This window comes from Lepisosteus oculatus, chromosome 22 (genome assembly GCF_040954835.1).
Source record: "Lepisosteus oculatus isolate fLepOcu1 chromosome 22, fLepOcu1.hap2, whole genome shotgun sequence".
NCBI lineage: Eukaryota > Metazoa > Chordata > Actinopteri > Semionotiformes > Lepisosteidae > Lepisosteus > Lepisosteus oculatus.
In genome coordinates, this window is record NC_090717.1 from 14,274,560 (window position 1) to 14,295,251 (window position 20,692).

Below are 20,692 nucleotides of genomic sequence, written 5' to 3' on the forward strand. Positions count from 1 at the left end.
GCCCAGTATTTGATCTTGTGGGTTTAATGAAGAGGCATTGATGATTTTAATAATACCAATAATAAAGAAAATGACTTTAAACAGCTAGGTGTGCAAGAGAGACCAAATGGATTCCTCCACTATGCAATTTTTACATTGAATGAATACAGCTTGTATGAAAGTTATATTCACCTTGTGAGGCAAGAAAGTCTTTCCAAGTACTTAAATGATCACTAACTGGACCACTTACATTAATTTAAGTGAGCCAGAGTGGGCCTAATTGTAATCAGTGCCAACAGACCTATGCCTTTAACATCTGCCTGCTGTAAAGAAGAAATGTATCAAAACATTAATCTTTATACCTTCGAGAGAAGGGTCATAGGAGATATCAATATTTATAACGCCGGTGATCTTATTTTACTGGTTCATCCCAGTTTTCATTCATCATGAATGCTCTTCTGTCTGTGGGAATACAAGTTTAGCCTGGGCTCCGGTCCTTATGCATATTGATGAGGCTTTATAGAGACCCGTGATGAATTAGACTCTCTGTATCAGGCCCTGTGGAGGATTAATGAGGCAGGTTAAAAAAAGCTGCTGTTTCAGAGAGAGGGAAAAGGGTTTTGTTACTCTGTTTCGGAAGAAAGAAGGGGACTGAACACAGTTTCTTCTAGAGAGTTACAACAACCAGGTTTGGCTTGAGTGGTCTGACTGTGCAATATGACTTGAGTCCTATCTGGGGCGATCTCTTCACCTGCGAGTCAAGTGCAGCTCTGCCTTGCTTTCCAATACGCATACCTAGAAACAACTCCACAAAACCTTCAATATCAGTACAGTTTACTCCAGCATGTTCAACTCCACAAAACCTTCAATGTCAGTACAGTTTACTCCAGCATGTTCTTACAGGCCTTTTCCAACTCAATGCTTCTGGTTTTCGGTTGATTTATTAACATCTAAACCTGGTTGGACTCATCCACTCTGGTTTCAATGGCTTTGATACTTGGAATCCATCTGCTTACTGAAACAAAGCTCACTTTTTATATCACTTTGCCAGGGATCCGACAATGATGACAATAAGATGTTTGAAGGCCAAGTGATACTTAGAAAGTGAAGCTGAGAGGTTTATTAATATTTCAGTGGCCTCAAATCTGTGCCAGTAGGTGATAATACCACATGAAAGACAGCTTTAAAATTAGACTCCCATCAATGTCTGCGTTGACATTCACTTTCGTAGACGGCGCCAAAACACACAGTGCTAACAGGCACCCCTCTCGTCCTAAAATCCAATTTTGGTCTTCTGCCATGTACTGTATGTCATCCTTCAGCCTGCAAATAACCATCTGAATTTGCCCTTGGCCAGAAAACCTCACCATCTATTAGTAACATTTCAGGAGAAGTTTGTTCTGTACTGTTTTAATGCACTGTAGCTTTGCATATGTGAGCATAGTTTTCAGAATGATGCAGATCTTGAGGCATTGCACTAGGAAAGAACAAGTAGCTACTGTTCTGGAGGCAATCAATCTCATTAAAGCCAAGGAGAAGCAAATTAAAAAATAAGAAAAAAAAAAGAAAATTCATCATTCAGCCAAACTGTACTCCTCTGGATATTAGAGAAGGACATTCGAATACCTAAAAAAGGAGAAGAGTGAAGAATGGCTGTTTTGTGGTGTGTGCAGGCCTGGAAATATGTGGAAGTTTCTCAGGACTATGCATTTCTATCAGTGGTGACCTGTGTTTCATTTTTGGGTGGTATACACATACAGTGCCTTGTGAAACTATTCCACCCCTCCATTTTCCAGCCACTTTATCCAAATCAATCTCGGTACACAACGGGCACAAGGCAGGGTGCTGCCAGTCCATCGCGGGGCAGACAGCCACACAAGACACACACTCACACCAGGGCCAGTTCTCAGAGAGGCGGATTAACCTACCAGAATATCTGAACTGTGGGAGGAAACTGGAGCACCTGGAGGAACATACAAACTCCACCCAGACAGCAGCCCTGGAACTGAACCCAGGGTGCCAGTACAAGGCAGCAATGCTAATCGCTGTGCCACTGTACCACGTCGCCAAAGTATTTACCCCCTTGTAAAGATGAGTTTCTTCGATGGAGATGAATTTTAATCAAACTTAAGTCACAAAATGACTTTGACAAACCACACAATTAGTTGAATGGACAGTCTGTGTGCACTTAGTTCTCAGATTAGTTCTCAGGAATTCAGAGTAAATACAAAGGTCTCAGGGAGATAGCCGAGACAGGCAGCGAATTTCAAGCAATAGTCACATGGAGTTGATGACTGTGGATTGGCCGACTCCACTTTCAGGAGTAAAGAACCATTAGGGATCAAAGTAACATAACTATTAGGATAAAGGATATCCCCAATGCCGTGAAGCACTTGTGCTGCACATGTGCCACTGCATGCGTGGGTATCTTTGGGGCTCTGTCAGTCGGTGAGCCCCAGGAGAAAGGAGAGGATTGCATGCTTCCAATTTTGCAGAGGGCTTCTTTTCAATGACTCAGCGAGCAGCGGAGCTGAAGTACGTCAGAATGCTAATCAGCACTGGTGCACTGCAGACCCAGTAGGTCTATTTATAACTGCTTTGTTGCTCTCGGTGGTGCTGAGAGGACAGGAAGGGGGGAGACAGAGACAAGCAGGGAGGCTGCAGTCCTCTAGAGAGACAGGCTTAACTGGAGAGAACTCTCCATCGCTCTTATTATGGCACATCTGTCTTGGAACAGATGAAGACTGATAATGTACAACAGAATCACAGCTTAGCTTCCTGCTGCATACTGTATGTGGGAATGGGGTTAAAAAATGCTCAGAAAAGGAAACATTGCACAAGACGTATTTGCAATTCATTTGAAGGGTGTTTAAAGTGTTCAAAGGGGGGTTGCTTCCAAAGAAGAAACAGAACTGAAATTAGAAACCTTTAGAGGGTGGAGGAAAGGCTCACAAAACTGGACTTTTCTGGGTTAACTTATCAAACAGGATACCAGGATATACAACTCGTACTAGGAGGATTTAAAAGACAGCTCCTAAAGGAGCTGGTGACCACATTTCTATTAGCTTGCGAAATCAAGCAGCTGTAAGAACAAACCACCCAGAATCAAAAGCCTGATATTGAGAATTTTCCTCTTTAGTCATGTTTTGGGAGAGCTGGTCACATTTCAGTCTCATTGTGCATCTTCTGTAAAACACTGCGGCCAGGAAAATGGGAGAACACGTCTGAGCACAAGAGCAGAGGGGTGTGGACATTCCAGCCACAGTCTCAATCTGTCCTTGAAACGGGAATTACTTGTCCTTGGCCAAGCTGGGAGAATGGGAGAATGCGCGGAAAAGGCTCAAAACCCAGGAAAATATTCCTAGCTTTTCTTTCCTGTAGACAACTGTGGACATTTTCCTTCCTACCGTACTTCTGGCACGGGGGCATTTCTTGAGCAGTGCAAGGAAACCACTGGAGAGAGTTGAATACCCTGCACATGAGGACTGCCATGATGCAGAGGAATAAAGCAGGAGAGTGAGAAAGGAAGTTTTATTAGTCAAACCAGACACGTAAGGACACCATCTAAAAGATGCAGAACAGCAGTGAAGACTTCAGTCCACATCAGCCCCTCCCTCCATGTGCATCGCTGTGGAGGGGCAGGGAGGGGGGTCGAGGGGGCTGTGCTCAGCGGTGGCTGAAGAAGCCCTGAGGGTGGTTGTACTTGAATGGTTTCAGGCGGTTAGGACCCCTAGAAGAGACAAGAGCTCAAATTAGAGACCCAGCAATGGAGAAGCTCAGTCACCAAAAGAAACCCGGGTGAAGAGGAATACAGTAACCTTAGTACAGCCACACCTAGCATTGGAGAAAGAAACTGCATGGGGAATGGGCTCTATCAGACACAATTATAGCCTGGGTTCAAGGTGAATGCACTCCCAGGACAGCTATTTCTTACACCTGAGCAACATGCGATGGCTTTTTTGGGGCACTGGCAATGGGATTACTGGTATTCTGTCCACAGGATATAATTAAAATTACGGTCCATTTCTGAATGAGTGCACAGCTACGGAAGGAAGACGCGTCTACGGCTCAATGCACTCGAATGGAAACCTCGTGATCAGGTGTGAACTGCCCTGGAAGGGGCTCCGCGGAGCACTCGGCAGGCAGCGGGGACCGACCTCACGGTCCTCAGACACATCTTCTCTCGGGGGAACTCGCGGGGCCCCTCCACGCTGTCGTCCTGGCTCTCCGTCTCCAGGTACACGTCCAGGCACAGGCACAGGCGCTGCAGCTGGTTGGTCAGCAGCTGGTGGCCTGGGTGTGGTCCCTGCAGCTCCGACTTGAAGACGTTCACTTCACTCTCAATGGCCTGCAGAAACACCGCAACTCCTTTCACTTAATCCCTGCTCCCCTGTGCGGATCCAGTGGAACTCATAATGGGAAAAATGAGCAGGGGCAAATCTGGATAGTGTCTGCAAAAACCAACTTAAAACACACGGGACTGCTGCTCCGTTACAACTGAGAGGAAGTCATTTGTCCCAGAAAGCTGATCTGGATGTTCGGTATCTTACAGATCTAAGGATCTCATCTCAAGCTTCAAGAAGCCAGGGCATCAGTTTCAACGCACAGCCGGGCTGCTCGTTTCATACTTACTGTTTCGAGACATACGAAGAAAAGAAGAGCCTCCCAAGTTCAGTTTCAAATGCAGCTTTCTGAAGTGTTTGATGTTAAAATCTGATGGATCTGTGCATCTGACACACATGACCTCAAGCGTATGTTAGCTTCTGGAAGGAGCGCTGGCGCTACATAGGACGAATTGCCTCATTAAGATCCAGGTCCGGTCATGAGGTGGTTGCTGGTTCAAGTCCTACTCTGCCACTTACACTGCCACACCCAGATACTGAACTGCCTGCTGTCCTTTAGATGAGACAGTAAGTTTCTAATTTACTTCCTGGTCTCTGTTCAGTCAGTTCAGATACAACTTTCTACTAAAACAATTGGGATGCCATTTATTTATGCAGTTTAGAGCACATTGGAATGCACATTTAAAAATACTTGAAAAGTATTCATTTGATGAGGGAAAAATTAATCAATCTTCTGTGAAGAAATTATGCATTTTAGTTCATCAAGACTCGTGATTTAAAATGAACTTTGTAGTCTAAAAAAAACACATAAAAGAAAAACCTGCATTAGGACAGAAAGCCACTAACTCAGCACTGTCTGGCTGCTAGAGTCCAACACTGCCTTTGCTGCAGATCTCAAAGCACACAACTTGGGAATTTTTTTCAGGAAATATATGAATTAATTCTGTCAATTGGGTTTATTTTGCATAGTCCTTGATGAATATAAAATTAATACACAATAGGGAATAAAATTAAATAAATAGTAATCAAACTGTAAGTCACATGGACTGATTCATTCAGGCTTGCTCCACTGCATATTAAAAGGATACATTTGAAAAAAGTTATTTTTTGGATCTAGATATACAAAATGTGATTGTCCTGCAGATGTCATTCTGATGAGTACTGCAGCACAGTTTATGACAGTTCTGCTGCAGGTCTTTTCCACAGAAGTTCAGAAAGATGAAAACAGTCAAGGCAAGGAACGCTCGGTACATTCCCACATCACACAAATTCTTACTGAGTTTGATTTAACTCCTGGCAAGGCTTTATTTGGAATTTTGAAAGAAAAAGATCGCGAAAGGATGCTGTAATTTCCTCACGTAATTCCTTAGAATCAAACCCTTTTCTAATATCCAAAGATCCAACTAAGCAAAAGTTTTGTTACTTTCCAATTTTGCTTCAGAAGCAAAGCGTCAAAAAACAAACAAACATGTACATGAATTTACCGTGACCCAGGTGAATTACTGCTGTGTAAAAACTATATTCTAATCTCCAGCCGCTAAGAGCACAAAACCGTCCAGCTCAAGCTATTCACCTTGAATGAATTGACCTTATCTGGAGTTTCTTGTGGAAATCCGTCTCTCGTGTGGCTCCACACTGACAGGGACACCCCCCACACCCCCCTCACCAGGTGTGCCACTCTTACCCTCAGGTTATCGTCCGTGCGTCCGCTGCGCTCTCCCTTCCAGCTGAGGGACAGGGTGAAAAGAGGGGACACCTCCGAATAGCGAGGGTTGAGGACCACCGCAGCCTGCAGCCTGGCTGAGGGGGGAGAACACAGCGTGTGAGGATTCCCGCAGTCCCAGACCGCCTTCGGGATGCTCCCTGCACTTTTCCTCAGGTTTCCCCAGCCACTCCTATAGGGCACCTTCCTCATCGATCACAGGGAGGCAAGAAGTCACAGTGCAGGTCGGGGGGTTTTAAAATAATTTTCATACCCGCCGCCCTCCAGGGAGACAACAGCATTCCTGTCTCATTCCCTCAGCTTGTTAGCCCTATTCCCCAAGCACTGGACTGGGTCCCTTAGGTAGGTTTGTACTAAAAAACCTGTAACTAAATTTCTCTTCCATATTTGATTGATTGACCAATTTGATTGACTCGCAGCTGGGCTGACACTGGGGAGGTGTCCCAGGTGCGTACGAGGGGCAGACGAGCTGCGGTGCGGTGCAGGGCCTGCTCACCTGTGCCCCTCTCGATGAGAGCCATGAAGTACAGGTCTGTGTCCTGGGCCAGCCCGGCCTCCACGACGTGCCGGGTGAAGGGCAGCTCCTGGGATTGGGCACAGAGAGTCACTGACTGATTCCATGGATGGTCTCACACCTCGTCTTCAGCTTAGTCACCCCCCCCACAAAACCATCCTCTTCAGCTTCCTCACACTACTAGCTGCACCACGCCGGTCTCGGTTCTTGATTTCAGGGCAGTGTTCTTCCCTCCTCTGCTTCCCTTTACCTCACTGAATAAGAGCTCAAGTGTGGAGGAAACCAAAGCTTATTCCCAACTTTCTGACACACAGGCAGAGTGGAAAACACAGAAACTGCTGCAAGGGAACTGTCAAAAAACACAAGAATGGAGTGGGCAGACACTGGCAGAGTGCCTTTGATAAGTACAACGGGATCCCCACAGGACCTCGCAATACACACCACGCACATCGCCTGGGCGCTTCTGAGCTGCAGCAAGCTCCGTGCAGATTCTCCCAGGGGCTCAGGAAAACAACGTGGGCAAGCAATAAAAAAAAAGCTAGCAGAATTCTCTAGATAGTAAAATGGGTGGAATTTAAATCAAGCCAAGTCACAATCATGCTTCACAATGCACTAGCATAATTTAATTAAAAGAATATTATGTTTAGATTCAGCCAGAAAAAAACGCTACAACTTCCAAAAATGATACACCTTTACAGCTAATAAAATAGCAACATGGAGCCTCAGGGGATTGTCATATTCAAGCAAGCTTGAACTGCATCTCTTCAATTTTGAAAAAAGATGACAGGGGATATTTGATCCGAATATACAAAATACTAAGCAGTACTTGTCGACCCAGGGGACTATTTCAGACAGCTGAAGTGAAACAAGGACACTATCACAACTGGAAATAAAAGGGTGTTGCAGGTCTCGGCAACAGCACTGCAACCGTTTTCAACAGGTTTGCAATACAAATCAACCTGGGCTAGGGCCAGAAGTACAGTAGTCTTCTAACTAGGGGATTGCAGATCACTTGCAAAACGGCAATTTTGAATTTTAATACCAACGCCATCATCAACCCCACCTGAGAATCGATCGCAGCTTTGATCTCCAAAGACAAGAGCCCAGGGAGAGAGAGCTGTTGCTGCTCCAGGAGGAAGAATCAGATTCTGCAGCAGATTTCCATTCATGTTTCAGACGGACAACTACTCACCACGTAATCCTGGTAGGTCGTGGTGGTCCACCTGGCCAGCCGGGAGACGATCTTGGCTGGGAAAAGGTGCTGGCACTCTCCGGACACGGGCAGGATGCTGTGCTCTGGAAAGCAAGGGCAGAAACAGGCATCATCCCCCCTGCAACAACGGCAGTGCGTCTCCCAGAACCACAGCCTGCGGGCTCATCCAGCCCCCCAGCGCTCCTTCGCCACCCCTGATCACTGCACAGTTTGTGCCAAGATGACACGTGATGCCCACACCCAAAAATACTCTGTGCAGCACAGGAAGAAATGCAGAGGAATTACCTCAGATTTGGGGCTAATTGTGATTTTAATACAGCTGTTATTGGCTATGATCACAATTATAACAAATCGGTGTTGAAATGCAAATACTGTGACATCAAATTATCATTTTACTTTTACAATAACATAGGTCTATGTCTGCAACCTAACACAATTATCCTGATTTGCAGTACATATATACAATTAATCATTTTGTGTCTGTGAACAAAAGACAAAAATGTAGTATAACGGACCAGTAATAGGAATTTAAAAGTATATTTATATAAGCATGCGAATTATGAATATTACACAATTCTAAACAATCCCCTGAGGGCTGCTCATTAGTTTTAGGAGAGGATTCACTGCACAGTGCCTAAATCGAGCTTCCCCTATGATTTACTACCCATTGTCCCTTCCCGGCAGTGATTTCTGGAGAAGTCTGTTGTTAACGCCCAGCTGCTAGTTCAGTCAGCATAAGCGGATCTAAGATGGATCAAAGTTAGTATGATCACAAACGACAGAGGGCTGGCTGAAACACAGGTGAAGAGTGAAACCGCAGTACTGTAGTTTATCAAGGCCCCTTACATCAGCACACAGCTCTCTCACAGGTCTTGTTAATGGAGGGCTCATCCATCACAAGACTTGCTTGTTCACCCCCACTGCGGGCCATCTGTCTAGAAACTTCATTTGTACGAACAAATTTAAAGACCGAAATTCCAAAAGAATTTGCTCCTACAAAAAAAGGCAGTGACCACAGGGTATCACTGACAGGAAACTTTGTGCAAATTCTAAATGGACTTGACAAAACCAAAGGGAAACCAGAAAACGTACAATGTTTGAGTTCCCCATAGGGGTCAGTCTGATCTTGGTCTAGATCTTGGGGGATTTCTTACAGCTCCCCTTTTCAAATTGTTGTTACGATTTGCTCAATGGCATGTCTGAACATTTCTCAGCTTCTACAGCTGCCTAAACTGTGCAATTAATTCAGAGGAGCACAAATCACAATTTTTAACCCTGGAAAGCAGTATTAAACACGCACAGTGCATTAAACATCTAGAAAGGTAAGAGAGAAAAGGACATCTAGAAAACACTACAGCAACTCCAGGAGAAGGAGGCAAGATTCTCTGCCTTTAAAACAGTCTGGAGAGCTGCTGAAGTTATCATAGAGGCTTGTATCAACTGAGCAATTGAAGGCTCAGGAACAACAGAAGACATGAAGTGTCTGAAAGAACTGAGTGAGGCCTGGTCAACCGATCACAAGCAGCAAAGAGCTCACCCAGAGAAGCAAACTGCTTGTGCAGAGCCAGCCGGGACTGCAGGCGGTTCCTCAGAAGCTTCATGGTGGTCTCCATGTGACTGGCGCTGAGAGAGCTCCCTCTGGAGGTTGATCGCTGTTAAAACAAAGTCTCTCGTCTTGATCTTGATGCGTTTCGCCAGCGTGAATGCGGGGGTGGGAGAAACACAAAAGCAGGCAGAACCCTGGGCTATAAAGTGAAGTGGAAAAGAGTGGCTTCTACCTTGGTTTTGCCACATGGACAGAAGAAAATGCAATGCTGGAAGACACTGTAAAGGCTTAACCAAAGAACAGTGAGAATAACTGCTGGTGTGTACATCAGGCCCCCTCTCGTCTTTTACAAAGGGGAAGCACAATGGGATGAGGAAGCATTAAAAATAGTTCATTCTGGAGAGTGTTATGGGACATACATGCGGGATACAGCACAAACCCATGTCAGCTTTTCTGAAATGCAGTGAATGCAAAGGACGGCTGTGCTGAGTGGGCTTTACCTCTGGTCTGTCTGTAGGGAACTGCAGGCCACCCAGGTTCTGTACCCAGATGTAGGGGTGACCCAGCTCTGCCACGTAGTCGCCAAACGTCAGGATCCTGCAGAGAGACGGACACTGATCAGCCAGTGACAGGGAATATAAGATTCCTGACTGAGGTACTGCAGCCCAACGATGGGCATGTCCACATATCTGACAGCGAGAGGTAGCCAGACACTAACATGAACTCTGTCGTCTGACTCCAGGTGCATCCTTAATTGCAATCTATTGTTTTCAAGTGGCTGAAGCAATTAAACTGTGGGAAAAAATATCAACGTTTTGAAGTGATAGGCAGAAAAAACATTTACCAATAACAATAGCACCGTTTTTAATACTTCAATAACCAATTTGCATGCTGGCGTTTTCAATAGTGGCATTATCTTTCATTTTGACTGCCTCAAAAGGTACCAAATCCTCCTTCAAAATGTCTAATTATGCGCCCGAACTGTGTTCATTTTACTTTGCATTTGCAGTTGCTGCTGGGGAGATCACCCCCAAACTCCAAGCGTGCCTCCTGCACTGGAGACAGATGCTCAAAGTTCCGCCAGCTGTCTGATCCAGCTCACACTCTTTTCATATCCTGCCTGTCTGTGCCCCATGGCCGGAGGGTTGGAATACGGTGCCGTACCCCACTTTATCAAACTGGTAGCGATTGGCAGGGTTGGGCGTCTCTGTGCCTTGGTCTCCAGCATAAAGACAGCTCAGCAGAGTCTCCGGGTTGAGCAGCTCTCTGCAGACAGATACCAAATGGAAAGATTAGGAACTTATACACACACACCAGACCGATCCTCCAGAACAGCAGCACGCAGACTGTACCTGCATGGTTATCAAGGGTGTGATACACACTCCGCTAATGTAACACTGTAAAAATCATCCTGTTTAACAGCCCAGCACATGTAAGATCACTCCAGTTCCTTCCTACAGATGAGCCTCAGTGCATGGCGAGACATGTTTATGGTTATTGAAATTAAGTATTAAATGAATGTTATGGATGACTAAAAATGGTACTTGGCGCAAAGGTCATGGAGATCTTACGTCTACAAGTTGAAGCTGTGATGTGTCGTCCTTGGGAGAGGAAAAAAAAGTTCTGCATCTGACAAATCAGTTGTAACCCCACTTAACCAGTAAGTAAAGGTTTGGAATGCAAAATTAACTAACACACATGCTCAACTGGAGGGCAAGTTTAATCATAGGCCAGATGCTAACAGTTTGTTAAGTGTTGCTAGGGTCATTTGGGCTTCAGATAGCCAAAGCTTTCCTCCGTTTGCAATGCAAAAGCTACCCCTGAATCTGGCAGGGCACTTATGAGCTTACATTGCTGTCCGTGGGAGTTACAATGTTGATAAGAACCCCAGCTGATCATGCAACTTTTGCAAATGAGAAGGGGATATAAAAATGGTAATTCCAAATTTGCAGAATGAAAAAAGAACAGTTTTTAAAACCCTTCACCCTTGTGCCACAAACCAGCAGTAACTCACACACTAAAATCTGGCACCACAAACAAAACAGGCATCACACACAAAAAAAGGAACTGTTATCTCAACAGATTAAAACCATCACTGCTGAAAACATAAGAGCTCAAATGCTGAATGAGTGAACGGCTTACGCACCAGCTCACACTGTGTGCCATTGTGTTCAACACAGATATACTTAACTCATATTCCCTTGTAGGCCTGTTTTCCTACGTACAGAAGAAACAGCACACATGCAATAAAAAACAGAAGACGAGAAACAATAAAAAAATAAGGCTGGAATCCATCTCAAGACGTGAGGCCAGAGAAACCAGGAGGCCTTTACTCTCTCAATGATATAAACCCTTATGGTCAGCCAGCCTTTCACTGTTGCTCACTGTACAGAAAGGCAGAGTACAGTAAGCATGAGAACCAGAGGGCATCTCGGATCAGCTCTTCTGCCTGGAGACAGCTGTGACTGCTTACCCTGCACTGATGGCTCCTGGCAGCTCTGTCCCTGTGGACACTTTCGCCTTCACTGTCATGATATTCAGATTCATCAGGTAGTAGAAGAAGAGGTGGAGCACACTGCCATCTGCAGAGAGAGGGAAGGAGGGAGTGAGAGTGGCACCACCACACAGAAGAGCCAGCACGTCTTTGCTGTATCTTACACCATCGCCTGACGGTAAGCTGCAGGACTGCTCTTTCAGAGCACTTTTTTAACACTCAGCAGACTTCATTCTGACTGGCTTGGTATATTGATAAACATCACTGGCAAACTTTCTCTCAAGTGGAAAAGCCCTGAATGACACACACATGAAGTAAGTGATGGACAGACGCCTGGTGTAGAACGCTATCACTTTGTTTAGAGACACCTTCCACTTGTTTTTCTCAAAAAAATAAACAGCAGCTCCTTTGTCTTCATATGAAAGAGACAAACAATGTCAAGCAAATGAAGTGGCAAAAGCAGAGAACACATCAAAATGACTCTGCCATCACTCGGCACAACAACATTTTATTTTACATGTGAGAACTGTGCTGGACAAAAAGCTCATCTATTCCCTTCACAGGCTTTTACAAGTTACAAATCAACAGCTTTGATGCTATTATGCCTTGGAGGATGTGAGTTTATACTTGTCTGCATCAGTCTAGATCTTCAATGGAAGGTCAGACTGAATTTCAAGTTGTGTTGCCTATGTGAGCATAAACAGGGAAAAAAGAATAGCAGTAAAGTAAAAGTACATTTGGGGATGTATTGCAAATATTTTTATATGTGTCCTGTGCAGCGCCACTACCTGAAATATATACCCTTTTGCAGTTATGTCTGAACTTCTAATAGTGAATTTAAGGGTTGCAAAAATAAAAAAAATATTCCTTTGTGATACAGCCAGAATACAATAGAAAATGTGCATTTCTGCAATAGCTTACCAAAGGCCTTTTGTAAACCCACAAAAAAAAAAGAGCAGGCATTCTTTTCATGACCATATCTGCATTCCTGCAAGTTCTCAAGAGCTGAGATTTTTTTATTTTAATGCAGAGTCAAATGCTGCAGACGCTCTGCTGCTGCCAGGGCCTGATAGATTGCTGTGTGCAGCAGTCTCAGCAGAGCTGTGCAAGAAAAGCACCAGGCAAGAGCCGGAGCAGGGCCAGAAGCAGCCAGCGAGGATAGAGTTACGCCTGCAATGCAGAGCTCCCTTCCTTGCTTTGGCTGACAGCACATGGAGAAAACAACACTCAGGCTGCACTGCCACACACTAGGTGGGAATCTCCCATCTGGGAGCTTTTTTCTTCATATTCAATGCAGAAAATCAAAAACCAAAGATGTGTTATGAACATCAGTGCTGCTTAAACTGTCTTATCCTTTGCTTTACAGTGTCCTCAGACATGATTTGAGGTGAACAGAAGTCATCAGGTTTCACTAGAAAAATCACATCACTGTAGCAAAAAAAGGATGAAGTTAATAGGTTCCCCTGTAAGGGGGGGACTTCTGATTACACCCAAACCAGCAGATGTTGAACTACAATCAGATGAGCTCACTTTAGCACAGAAACCAAGAACCTGCCAATGTCACTAACATCCTTCCAGCCCTCCTCTGCTCACCTTTACACTTGAGGTCCACGCAGACCGACAGGGGGTGACGTTTCAGCATCTCTCGCCGCTTGTCATCCAGCTGGACGCCCAGGGTGGGCCGCCTTCGCTTCTGCAACCAATCAGAACACAGCGCTAAGATCAGAGCTGGGCGGTCCGGGGTCAGGTAGGGAAAAGCAGAGACAAACTCACCACCCCTGAAAGGGACAAATATCCTTTTAGAAAGGCTGAGCAGCAGGTGAGGAGTACGTGGCTAATTCCACTTGCTTAGTGACCGAGAGGTCCTAGTTCAACATGAATGGCCAGTACACATAACTTAAAACAATTCTGACCAACCCGCACCTGCCAAAGTATTAATGACTGAACAGGACCAATGTTAAAGGAAAAATCCTTTACTTAGTGTGGAGAGAGCCTGGATTTTTAAAAATACAGGAAACTGATGCGTTGTGGGATACCAAGGATGCCATGACTCAGCACCTTATAGTTCTGTAGCATCGGATTCAAAGAGTGGAATTATAATGACATCTAGTGGTTATCTCTTCTACAGAAGATTGAATGCATTACGCATGTATGCATCATTACAAGGAGGACAGAATGAATCAGGTGAACCAGCACAGGAAACAAAATTAAAAATTAAGTTTACTAATTAGCATTTATCATATTTCTTGATAAAGCAATCTAGGTGTTCAGTACTGGAGACAGGACTAAATTTAGGAAAAGTGCTTGACAAGTGACAACTTTTTTTTCTACAGTGTAACAAGTTTACCACAACTTTCTATCTAGACCAGGAGTTTTATAAGCAAGACAGAATTCAGCTGATAACTTTTCACTCCTGTAGAACCAATTCACAGTGCCACTGAAATTCCCTGGCATTCTGCAACAGTGTTCCTAAACCCACATTAATTACTCTGCAAAAGTTTGTTTTCACACACCATGTAACACTTCAGGGCTAGCCATTTTGCAATAGGAGTACCAAACATTTGTTATGAATAGCAATGCTTCATGAACAGGAACTCTACCTGATGGTTCTTAACCGGGGGTGTAACCCTTTCTGGGGTTATGAGATATGCCTGATTTTTTTAGAAAATAATCAAAAACGCAAGTAAGAACAACTAAACTGTTTCATCACACACTGGCTCACACTCACCGTATTTTGTTCTTCTTCTGCATCAGAATCACTCTCATCGTCTGGAAGAGAAATATTTGTCACTTCAGGAGAAACATGGGGATTAAACTGCAAATCTGTGTTCAGTTCTTGTACGAGTACGAGTTTTGTTTTAACATAAATTAATGTTCAACGCACTACAGATGGTTTAGAACTGCTTAGCACAAATAACATGCTAACAACTAAACAACGTAAAAAAATATGGTAACACAAGAATAAGCGTCCTAGTTTTAAGCCATTTTCTCCAATGAAGCAGGCAAGCTGCTGCAAGGAAGCTAGAAAGGGAAAAAACAAACAAGCCACTTGTGAGCTCGTTTAATAATCCAGTCACTACAGTTACCACTACAGAACTTTACACTGGGAGAGACAGCTTCTTATTCCATTGAAGTAACTGTCAGAAACGAACAGGAATCCTGCAATGGAATATTAAAGCTCTTGTTCACACGCAGTGCCTGAAATTCTGCCTGTCAATAACAAAGGAAGGCCTGGCTGACTGGCAGTATAGTGATGCAAAGTTATAACTACAAAACTGTCCAATTTCACTGCTACCATGTTCCTTACTGTACTCCTACAGTAGTGAGGGCACTGCAGTGCTGCTCTCTCTGGTACAGGAGTTCTTCACTGCCCTCTCTCCATAATGGGAGTCTTAACTCCCCGTTTATTACTGTAAGACATCTTACGTGCCTTGAGCACAGTAGGACAGCAACACTGGAGATGCCAGCACTGATAAATAAAGGAGACTTTGCTGTCTCACCACGCCTGAGCTGTGTGGGTGGTTGCATGCCAATGGGTGGCTGTAGGGAAACACACTCACCCAGGGAGTCCTCAGGGGGCTTGGAAAGAGCCTTGGCTTCGTCCACATCCCCACTGATGGACACAGAGAGGTTCTTGTCTGAAAGGGACACAAAAACAAGAGGTCTAAATTCACCAAGCTGTATTAGCATGACTAAAATTTAAACTCCACACAGGCAGCACCTCCGGCCCAGAACTGAACCCCAGGCCCCAGCACTGCGCCAAATCCTGTCCCCTTAACCGGTCCTGGAAAATTAGTTTATAAACTGAGACCTTTCTTTACCATGAAAAGCATATCGCAGTACTATAATACTGTGATAGTGAAAGAGTGAAGTTTCTGCTCACCACAGGCCTGGCCAAACGCATTGACCTGAACCAGGAGCACATAGAGAGGCGGGGGCAGATGGCGCGCCACTTCGTTCTGCTTCTGCGTCTGCTCAAAGGGCATGGACAGGTACTCCTGGACCGGCAGCGAAGCCTGGCAGAGCAGAGAGAAAGTGAGAACAGGATCAGAGGTCGAGGAACTCCCCATCCTCAGACCTCAGTGTGGCTTTGGAGAACCCTTCATTCAACATGCAGAATCTTAAAAATAACAGCCATAGAGCAAATTAAAATTGGTATAATACAGCACAGTATGATTTTATCCTTTTTCAGATCATGTCATCTTACAACATTTTATGAACAGAAGCAAATAAATTTGAGGTTGAGCCCAAACAAGAAAACATTGAACTGGCACCTACAGTTATTTGAACAGCTCTGCAAGAGGTACGCCAACTACATGCAGTCATGTTCCAGATGGGGGCAGGCGATTCGGCTTATTCATGGCTCGGTTACCCAACGCAGGAACAGAGGGGCCAAGGCTGCCCTCTGGAGCTTACCTGCATGATGGCGTTGAGGCCTGGCTGCAGGCTGCTGAGGTACTCCTTCTTTATCTCGATGTTCTTCAAGATCTTCTCCTTGCTGGACAGGGAGTCCTTGTATTTCTCTGCCAACCTGCAGGGTAAAGGCAAGGGCAGAGATGAAACAGATATGCCACAGAGAGGCCTCCCATTCAAGATACAGCTCCCTAGCAGTGCTTTCACAACTCAGACATTTTGCAGCTAGCTAAAGAACACACAGACATTACACTGACTTAGGTTTTTCTGTTGTATGTAAATTGTGAGATGAGGGGTAGTCATTTTATTTACTTTTTTACACTATCTTGTATGCATTAGAAAGCATGCTGCACATCCTGGCTTTTTACTGATTGGTTTGCCTTTATTTAATGTCTTGAGCCAAAGGCATTTCTTAATTACTAATGTTTCCCACCCCTGTGTGTGAGGCCTGAGGATTTATGGGATGGAAGATTTGTGCAATAAAGAATCCTGATTGCATCAGTACATTTGTCTAACATGGCTTTGTAGGTTCAGGATATGTTTTGCCCCGCTTCCTTATGAGTGAGGACCGACTTTACTTGAGCAAAAAGCATTCAGAGGAAGTAGCAGATCGAGCCGCTGGCCAGCCCTGAGCTGTCCCCATGTACCTCTTCCTCTGCTCGAGCTCCCAGTCCAGACGGGCCAAGGTGAGCTGGTGAGGGTCTTCCCTGGTGAGGTTAGGGCGGGAGATCTCTTGGGGGGCCTCCTTGAAGAACTCCTCCACGCTGACCAGCTCGATCTCCTCGTGCTTCGATCTGGAGGAGGGAGGAAACAGGGATCTCAAATTCCTCTCTGATAATCACACGTGTGGGAGTTATAGTGAAGATCTGGGCAAATCTGTCACCTCAGTGGCAATGAGATATTCATAGTTTTTGTATTGCTGAGTTGATCTGAACTTCCCGACATTGTTACAGTGACACCAAAGAAGTTGTTCTTAAGTTTCCAGTATTTTCAAAGCAAGATTTCCAAAGACTCTCAGTCAGATTGGTTTATATTTCTTTGTTTTGTTTGGTTCTCTTTTCCCCCTCCCGAGAACTTGGGCACTCACTTGAACTCCAGGCACTTGCTGATCTCTTTCTGCAGGTGCATCACCTCATACAGCAGGTTCTGTAGCTGGAGGTGAAGAGCATCCACTCTCTGCTTTGCCTGGACAGGACAAGGAAAGAGGGAAAGAGCGAGAGAGAGTGGAGAGAGGTAAGTCTCATGAAAGCTCCAGGACTAAAAGAAACCCAGAAGATCAGCACTCATGTGGGTGAGTGACAGGACCTGCACAATACTGGAGAAAACAATTCACACCTTGGTGAACAGGATTTCATTATTTTGAAAAGTGTCATTTCATTCTCTGTACCGTTTTTTCTGGGAGGAATGTTAATAAGGCTGGGAAGGGTGATGTTTTCTTACTGACACTGTAGACTGGAGATGACCAAGTCAATCAAGCAATGTCTTAGGGAAAATAAATGTTCTTGGCAACCTAGGAAAAGAATTGTTTGCACTTCCGTTAGCTTATTAATCAATCAAGTTTAACACTTTCTGATTTTTTTTACTTGACCTCCTATTAAGTTCAAGTGATCATATCTTCCAATCAATTTGAGTGACTGCGGTCAGGAAAAGCCCTGTCACCCCCAAGAACAGGAACGTAAGGCAGCCGCACCTCGTGGGTCTGATCCCTGGCTTTCTTCAGCCTCATGTGAGCCAGCCGGTTCAGCTTCTTCAGGGTCATGAAGTGGATGCACCCCATCATGCGCTTCTCTTCAATCTCTGCCGACTGCAAGACACAGGAGGAAAAGAAACAAATAGAAAATCAGCTCTTGTGGCTGTCAACAGCAGCTCCTGCCACTTCCTGCCTGGACGCATTGCGTAAGAGGGAACAGAGTAGGGAGGCCCAAAGTGTGATGCTTGGAAGCTGCAATTCTGAAGACTTTGCTTTCCACCACAATACCCCAGCATTGCAGAATTCAGCCCCGGCCAACTCCTGCTGCCACGCAGGTGGATCAATTAAGGCAGCAGCTCCCAGCCCTCTCCTGGGTGCCCACTGTCTCTTCTGGGGTTTGCAACACTCCTGCACTTCATCACAGACGAATCGCTCAAAGTGTCAGAGTGTGAGATGTCGCACTATGGCTCACATTGTCCTTGCTGCCACTGGTCTTCAGCTCGTTGATCTCAGCCATGAGTTTGGCCAGGTCCTGACAGGTCTGCTTGTACAGAGTGTAGTCCTGGTTGGTATCCCTGCTCTCCAGCTCCACCTCCTCATTGTACACTCTCACGTCCTGCAGCACAGCAAAATAACCAGCGATTAGGGCTCACGTGGAGAGTCGTAGGTTCAGGCCCCTGTGGCAGAAACCCCCCCCGGAAAAAGTAAGCAAGGCGCAACCTGATTACTCCAGTTCACTCAGCTGTTGTAAATGGGACTGAGTGGTTCAAGGCCGCTGACCCCATAAGAGACCATGGTAGGTCATGCGATTTATGGCTCACACCCACAATCACAGCCCAGCCTGCCGGCTGAGCCCTTCAGGAGGCACAGAGGGTGATTTGTACCACCGATAGTGCTCTTATGATCACAACTGTAAGTAATGCTTCAAAATAAAGACCCCAGCTGAAGCAGGAAGGACACACTAATGGGCAGGCACTCCTGGGATCAAAATGGCAGACTACATGCTACAGTGGGACACCACACTGTTGACCTAGTACAGGAAAGTCATATTGTAGCAAGATGCTCATTATAGCAGGGTTGCCTTTCTTGCACTGTAGCTGTAAAATCTATGATCAGACAATCTCAATCAATCCGCTGGTGTGTTCTCAGTCTCAGTGCCAAGTCCTTCTCTGACTGCTGATACAGCCCAGCCTGCTGGCCCAGAAGGCAGACTGCCATCTACTGCATCATGAGTGCCACTGCCATTTGATTCGACAGTTCCAGTAGCGACCCTCACCTGGTCCCCCTCTCCCCTATTGCGTTTTGATTCTGGGGTACCCTCATTGCGGATCACTTTGGGCTTCCTCTTCTTCAGGGTGTCGGCCGACATTTGCAGGCGATTCTAGGAGCGCTCCTGGTGAGAGGGTAGAAGAGGGGGTCAGCAAGGTATATGTAATGGACTGGCCGTAAGTCCCAGCTGAAGTAAGATGACCACAAAACTGAAAGCTCAGGCTTTATCTTACGAGGAACCTACACACACCTGCTACAGGACACTGCTGCGGTCACCTGCAGGGGAGGTCCTGACTACTTGATCATTAAAGAATCAATGGGACTGTTCAGAAGAGTAATGAAGGCTTCGCTCTTAATTTAACTGAACTCATTTCTCTCCCTCTAGTAGCAATGGGGCTACAAGCACATACTGTAGCGTAACTGGCTACTACACTTCAAAGGTCACAAAGTGGATCCCCATCTATAGCAAAATGGTTTCAATTCCTTTGAGTTAAATAAAACTATCCAATAAGTAATTTTTTGGCCTGAGATTTTTTAATTACTGACTTTAACAATTTAGTTAATGGCATGTATTAAGTCTTAAGCAGCCTGTTATTGTAAGACCTAAGGAATGTCTACAGAAATCCGATCCTTATTGGCTACAGTTACTTATCCTTCTTTAAGACACGTTAACAGCATGCTTAGCTAATTCAATTCACCAATTCCAGGCAAGTTCTTACAGGAAGAGCAGATGGAATTGTGCTGTTAAAACGCAAAGACGGCAGAAAGAGGTACACAGGAGGTCTCAAGCTGCACATATAAAAATCAACAGTGAGGACGATATAAGAGCAAGTGCCCTGTATCTTTCACTAGTTTAACACATTCCCAGTTGGTTTCAGAGTCCTGAACGTGCGAACTAGTGACCATTGTGAACATAGTTATAAAGAAAAAGTACAAATGGATTTAACAAGGACTTCAAAATATATATATTAGAAACGAGTTAAGCTTCGGTAGCTCACAGTACTGACATGTACAAACAACGGGACATCAAAGTAAAAATAAAAGGAGTATCGTTATAACTGATTTTGTTAATACTGCTAAAATCGCATCCACGACAGTTCACATAATCACCCGAGATGATCACCGTCTTGGCTTTCTGTTTTCAGGAACAACGCACATAACAACTCGCAAACATAAATTAATCTGCAAGTCGTTTTATAGATTTTATCTCCTGGGCAGGGAGTGTAAACAAGGTACAAAGGCTCTTCCTTAGCAGCAGCGATCAATTAAAATGCTTCGACTCACAAGTTACAATACGCGTACAGAAGAAAAAGCCGTTTGCTTATCGCAGACTTCAAACAGCCATACATCAATGCACCCACCAACCTTATTCACAAATTCGGCAACGAAAGGCTCTGTATTTTTTAAACAACTAAAAATAACATTTCATTCACTAAACACAACACTTACCCTAAACTCCCCCCCAAAAAAACATGGAGGACTTTAACTTTGACCTCTGACCCGGATGG

The 20,692-nt window shown here is 44.9% G+C and overlaps 1 protein-coding gene across 3 annotated transcripts; it reads right to left on the reverse strand.

The window, feature by feature from the left end:
- Positions 1-3,493: 3,493 nt before the first annotated feature.
- On the reverse strand, positions 3,494-20,688 carry thoc5 (THO complex 5). Of its 3 annotated transcripts, none has more exons than XM_006640295.3 (20): positions 20,634-20,688; positions 19,192-19,308; positions 18,388-18,531; positions 17,916-18,029; positions 17,313-17,410; positions 16,873-17,019; positions 16,229-16,343; positions 15,696-15,828; positions 15,373-15,450; positions 14,541-14,581; positions 13,406-13,505; positions 11,792-11,900; positions 10,483-10,584; positions 9,819-9,915; positions 9,310-9,424; positions 7,752-7,855; positions 6,542-6,629; positions 6,007-6,122; positions 4,137-4,327; positions 3,494-3,709 (listed from the first exon to the last, which is right to left on the reverse strand). In XM_006640295.3, the coding sequence occupies exons 2-20, from the start codon at positions 19,282-19,284 to the stop codon at positions 3,646-3,648; spliced, it is 2,049 nt and encodes a 682-aa protein (XP_006640358.1). In that variant the 5' UTR covers positions 19,285-19,308; positions 20,634-20,688; the 3' UTR covers positions 3,494-3,645. The 3 variants fall into 3 exon arrangements, with proteins under 3 accessions (XP_006640358.1, XP_015221807.1, XP_015221808.1); XM_015366321.2 differs by having other exon boundaries at positions 20,550-20,640; XM_015366322.2 differs by lacking the exon at positions 20,634-20,688 and adding an exon at positions 20,295-20,318.
- Positions 20,689-20,692: the final 4 nt, after the last annotated feature.